This window comes from Echinops telfairi, unplaced genomic scaffold (genome assembly GCF_000313985.2).
Source record: "Echinops telfairi isolate 266 unplaced genomic scaffold, ASM31398v2 ScPeMD7_7412;HRSCAF=8450, whole genome shotgun sequence".
Classification (NCBI taxonomy): domain Eukaryota; kingdom Metazoa; phylum Chordata; class Mammalia; order Afrosoricida; family Tenrecidae; genus Echinops; species Echinops telfairi.
The window spans coordinates 11,690,295-11,695,761 of record NW_022111312.1 but is presented as its reverse complement, the minus strand read 5'-3'; the positions used below and the strand labels follow the sequence as shown (position 1 = coordinate 11,695,761).

Here is a 5,467-nt window from a genome sequence, read left to right as displayed (position 1 = left end):
GGATTTCAAACACACACCCTTGAAGATGCTTCCAGAATAATCTTTTAATAAGTACTCATATTGTACAACCATTATGGAAAGTGATATGGCAACACCTCGAACAACTGGGAATAGAAATTCCTTATGATCCAGCAACACCTTTGTTGGGTATCTACCCTGAACAAGTAAGGGACATAGCACGAGAAGATACATGCACTCACATGGTCATTGCAGTGTTGTACACAATAGCAAGAAGTTGGAAACAACTCAAATGCCCATCAGCAGAGACTGGATAAGCAAACTTTGGTACATAAAGACAAAGGGAAACTATGAGTCAACCAAAACACAATGATGAAACCTCATAACGTGGATGGACCTAGAGATCATTGTGCTAGGTGAAGTTAATCAATCACAAAAGGACTGGTATTGTAAGACACCACTACTATCAGAATAAACACCGAAGGGAATAGACATTAGAGGTTTGAGATGGAGGTGGGTGGGAGGTGCAAAGGAGGGAAGATACAGCAATGGACTAGAAAGTTGACTGGTACTGACTGGGTGAAAGGGAAGACAGAGGACCAAAAGAAGAAGTGAAAGGGAGGGGGGAGGGGGGAACTGGCAAATGATTTGAAGAGTGGGTTGATGCTGAGTTGATGATCTGAAACGTAAACCTCCTACTCAATTCACAACACACCAACAATAATAAAGTACAGTACTCTCACATACTGGAACTTCTATTTTTCATAAAAGTTACAGAAAATATTAAAACGAATTCTCATAAATAAGAAAAAAAAGCTCAGAGACTGGGAACTTAACGGAGTTTGCAATGCACACAGCCTATATGATCTGAACAAGATAGCAGCTGTTTAGATTTCAGTTAAAGGTGTTTCCTTCCTTATAATATGCCACCAAGCAAAATATGAATTCATATCTCATATAAAACTACAAACAAGTACTAAGAAAATACGTGGTTTTGATTTAGGACAAGAGAAAAGCGGGCAGGGGTAACGAAGCCATTGGCTGATCAAATGGGTACATGAATGGACAGGGAGGGAAGAACAACAAGTCAGGGTTTCCCAGAAATACCAAAATGAACAAGCACATGTATTCTGCAGCTACTATTTTCACTAGCTGAATTTTCAAGGTCTCATCTACCTGCTTAGCCCACTGTATCGGCAGGAGAGCAAAGTGTGGCTCCTGAATTAGAGCTTTGCTGGATTCCCTGATGGAGGAAAAAACAGGGGGAAGGAGACAGAACACCAACTTACTTTGGGAGTTCTTTGTCTTGAAGGGATCCCGTCAAGGATAGCAATGGCATCTTTATCTTGCTTTAGCATGGTATAGCATTCAGCCATTTTGTATTTCACTTCAATTTCAGATGGAAGACACTAAAAGGCAAAGACAATATCTCTTCAAAATATTTCAACTGCTAAGTATTTCTTCCAAATGTTCACACAGGACTCAGCCATCCCACCTGTAGGTATGTGTTAAAGCTAAGTGAAAGCATAAACCCACACAAAAACTTGTACACAGATCTTCCCAGCAACCTTACTGTAAGACACCATAAAAGCCAAAATGTAGAAATAATCTCAATGTCTATCAACTGAAGAATGGATAAGCAAACGTGGCCCATGCATACAGAAGAATATTACTCATAAAAGAATGACAACATAGATAACCTTAAAAACATGATGCTGACAGAAGTCAGGCATGAAAGGCCATACATTGTATGATTCTACATGTATGAAATGCCCAAGAGAAGCTAGACTAAAACCAGATCCTCCTAATGGACACTTTTTTTGCAAATGCTGACCTACTGGAAGTAAATCTTCAGTGAGCAGCTTAGATGGTAAGGCTCCCTGTAGCTCAGATGTTTCCCTCTTATGTAACTAGTACTGTATATATTCGTGTACAAGCTGAGTTTTCAACACATCTTTTATGTAGTTTTTGTGGTAAAATTAGGTGCCTCAGCTGATATTCGGGTCGGCTTATACTCGAGTATTTATGGTCCGTCCGTCCCCCACCCCCCCTAAGGAACCAAAATCATCAGGAACTCAAATTATTTTCTATGAATTTTCTCTGGTACTCACAGTCCTAACAACTATATAGCATTTTAAAAGTTGTAATGCCGTTAAGGTAAGGTAACCAGACGTCCCGCTTTTGGCGGGACAGTCCCAATTTTTAACAAATTTTCCCGCATCCCGCGGCGCTTTTAAGAAGTCCTGAGTTTTGGAAAGAATGCATGACAAGCTAGAGTATACGGTTTTTGGCTGCCATGTGGCTATTTCGCCAGGATATGAGTTTTATCAATGGAGTCCCACTTTACCAATGTTAAAATCTGGTCACCTTACGTTAAGGATGTTTACCTGTGTTTTATTGACTATGCCAAGGCATTTGAATATGTACATCACAACAAATTAGGGATAACTTTAAGAAGAATGGAAATTCCAGAACACTTCATTGTGCTCATGCAGAACTTGTGCCTGGATCAAGAGGAAGTTGTGTGAACATAAGGGAATACCATGTGGTTTAAAATCAGGAAAGGTAGGGAGAAAAATACCAAGGGCTCAAGTAGAAAGCAAATGTTTTGAGAATGAATGAGGACAGCAAATGTACAAATGTGTTTTACACAATTGATGTATGTATGGATTGTGTTAAGAGTTGTATGAGCCGGTGCCCGGCTATCAAAAGGTATAGTGTCTGGGGTCTTAAAGGCTTGAAGGTAAACAAGCGACCATCTAGATCAGAAGCAACAAAGCCCACATGGAAGAAGCACACCAGCCTATGGGATCATGAGGTATCAAAGGGATCAGGTATAAGGCTTCATCAGAACAAAAAATCTTACCATAGTGAATGAGGCCGGGAGTGCGGAGTGGAGACCCAAAGCCCATTAGTAGGCCACTGGAGATCCCCTTGCAGAGAGGTCTCGGGGAGGAGATGAGCCAGTTAGAGTGCGATGTAGCAACGATGAAAAATACAACTTTCCTCTAGTTCCTAAATGCTTCCTGCCCCCACCACCCCACTATCATGATCCGAATTCTACAAGTCTAGCTAGACCAGAGGATGTACACTAGTACAGATAGGCACTGGAAACACAGGGAATCCAGGACAGATGATCCCTTCAGGACCAGTGGTGTGAGTGGCCATACTGGGAGCGTAGAGGGAGAGTGGGTTGGAAAGGGGGGAACCGATTACAAGCATCTACACACGACCTCTTCCCTGGGGGACGAACAACAGAAAAGTGGGTGAAGGGAGACGTCGGACAGGGCAAAATATGACAAAATAGTAATTTATAAATTATCAAGGGCTCATGAGGGAGGGGGGAGCAGGGAGGGAGGGGAAAAAATGAGGACCTGATGCCAGGGGCTTAAGTGGAGAGCAAATGTTTTGAGAATGATGAGGGCAATGAATGTACACATGTGCTTCACACAATTGATATATGTATGGATTGTGATAAGAATTGTATGAGCCCCTAATAAAATGATTAAAAAATAATTTTTGCACATTAAAATTTTAAAAAAAGTTATATGAGCCCCCAATAAAATGACTAACATTTAAAAAAAAATTTTAATAAGATAAAATCAGGAAAGGTGTGACAGGGTTGTATCCTCTCACCATCCTTATTCGATCTGTATGCTGAGCAAATAATCCGAGAGGCTGGCTTATATGAAAAAAAAAGTGACACCACTATTGGAGGAAGGCTTATTAACTTGCAATGTAAGATGACACAAGCTTGCTTGCTGAAGCTGAGGAGGACTTGAGGCACTTGCTGATGGTCAAAGACTGCTGTCTTCAGTATGGATTACAACTCAACAAAAAGAAAACAAAAGCCTCACAACTGGACCAAAAGGTCATGGTCAATGGAGAGAAAGTTAAGTTGTCATGGATTTTGTCTTGCTTGGCTCCACAATCAATGCTTATGGAAGTAGTAGTCAGGAGATCAAAAGCATTAGGTAAATCTGTTGCACAGATTAGAGTACTAAAAAGCAAGGATATCACTTTGAAGACTAAAGTGTGCTTCACTCAAGCCATGGTATTTGGACACAATAAAAAAGACTGAAGAATATGCATCTGAATTGTGGTGCTGGAGAAAATGAAAGTACCATGGACTGCTAAAAGGACAAACCGGTTTGTCTTGGAAGAACAACCAGAATGCTCCTTACAGGCACAGATGGTGAGGCTTTGTCTTACATACTTTGGACATGTTGTCAGGAAAAATCAGTTCCTGGAGAAGGACATCATGCTTGGTACAGAAGAGGAAGGCCCTCAATGAGATAGACTGACACTATTATTGCAACAATGGGCTCAGGCAAAGGAACAATTGTGAGTATGGCAAAGGAACAGCCAGTATTTTGTATTTAAGGTCAATATGGATTGGAACTGATTCAATGGCACCTAACCACAACATTGCCATTAAAATTATGAACACTTTAAGTCTTGAGTTGTTTGCATAAAACAGAAGGAAAACACATGATTCTGGTAGGCCCAGACGATGTTTCATTTCATGTTCAGATTCCTAGAGTGAATTCTGCTCTTAGCCCAAGCGCTCAGCTTGCTGGGATGCATCCTAACATCCCAAATGTGGTTCTTCACTCTTACTTCTCTAGTCAGCTTCTCTTTAAAATTATTTTTCATTTTATCACCACTTGAACTGTTTCTCAATTCTTTTACTCTCCCTCTTTCTCGAACAAACAAAAATCAATCCCCACTTCTGGCTCCATTACCTGGCTCTGGGGAGTAGATGCAGAATTGCCAGTTGAAGGTCTCACTTTGGAAGTCTTACTTAGGGCCTTCTTCTGCTGCAGAGCCATGGTGTACTTACTCACAGCATTCCGGTACTCCTTATCATGAAACAGCGAATCTGCGTGATACACCAACAGCTGGTACTTCTGAGATGGGGAGAAGAGCTCACTGGAACACAAAGAAAGTACACCCTACATAGGTTCCTTTGAAATTACTGTAGGCAGAACCTCTGCTTCTTGTCCACAGAAGCCTAACACAAAGTCTTACATAATTATAGCTTGCAAGAAAGATCCACATACCTAAAGTGCCAGTCACACTCTATGGTCAATACATTTAAGGTATTGTCTTGAATTGTTGCTATAATATACTTCTTCTTTTAGTTATTACAAACCCAGCCCAGAAAACCCGCCTTAAAGTTGATTGCACATAATATTGACTCTATAGGGTTTCAGAAGCTGTAAATCTGTAGGGGGAGCAAATAGCTTTCCCTTTCTCCCTTAGAGTAGGTTTGACCCACCAACCTTGGGGTTAGCAGCCTAATTCCTAACTCATGGTGCCACCAGGTCTTCTTTCCTATAACCTAAACCTTTTAAATTTAACAAGCTGAAACAGATCTGTGCACACATTGATGTTAACATGAGATTTCAAGAATAACAAAGAGCCATTGTCATAACAAAGAGCCATTGTCAAACCTAGAAAAGTGAAACACCACCATTTAGAATCAGTCTTAGGAAGAAGTTGAACC

At 40.8% G+C, this 5,467-nt stretch overlaps 1 protein-coding gene across 1 annotated transcript in view; it reads right to left on the bottom strand.

The window, feature by feature from the left end:
* ANAPC7 (anaphase promoting complex subunit 7) overlaps nucleotides 1–4,900 on the bottom strand; it is a 23,390-nt gene extending 18,490 nt beyond the window's left edge. The window contains exons 1-2 of the mRNA XM_013006405.2: nucleotides 4,704–4,900; nucleotides 1,248–1,367 (exon numbers count right to left, since the gene is read on the bottom strand). Coding sequence (XP_012861859.2) covers nucleotides 1,248–1,367; nucleotides 4,704–4,790 — 207 coding nt within the window. The 5' untranslated portion in view covers nucleotides 4,791–4,900. The remainder of the gene's footprint in view (nucleotides 1–1,247; nucleotides 1,368–4,703) is intronic.
* Nucleotides 4,901–5,467: the final 567 nt, after the last annotated feature.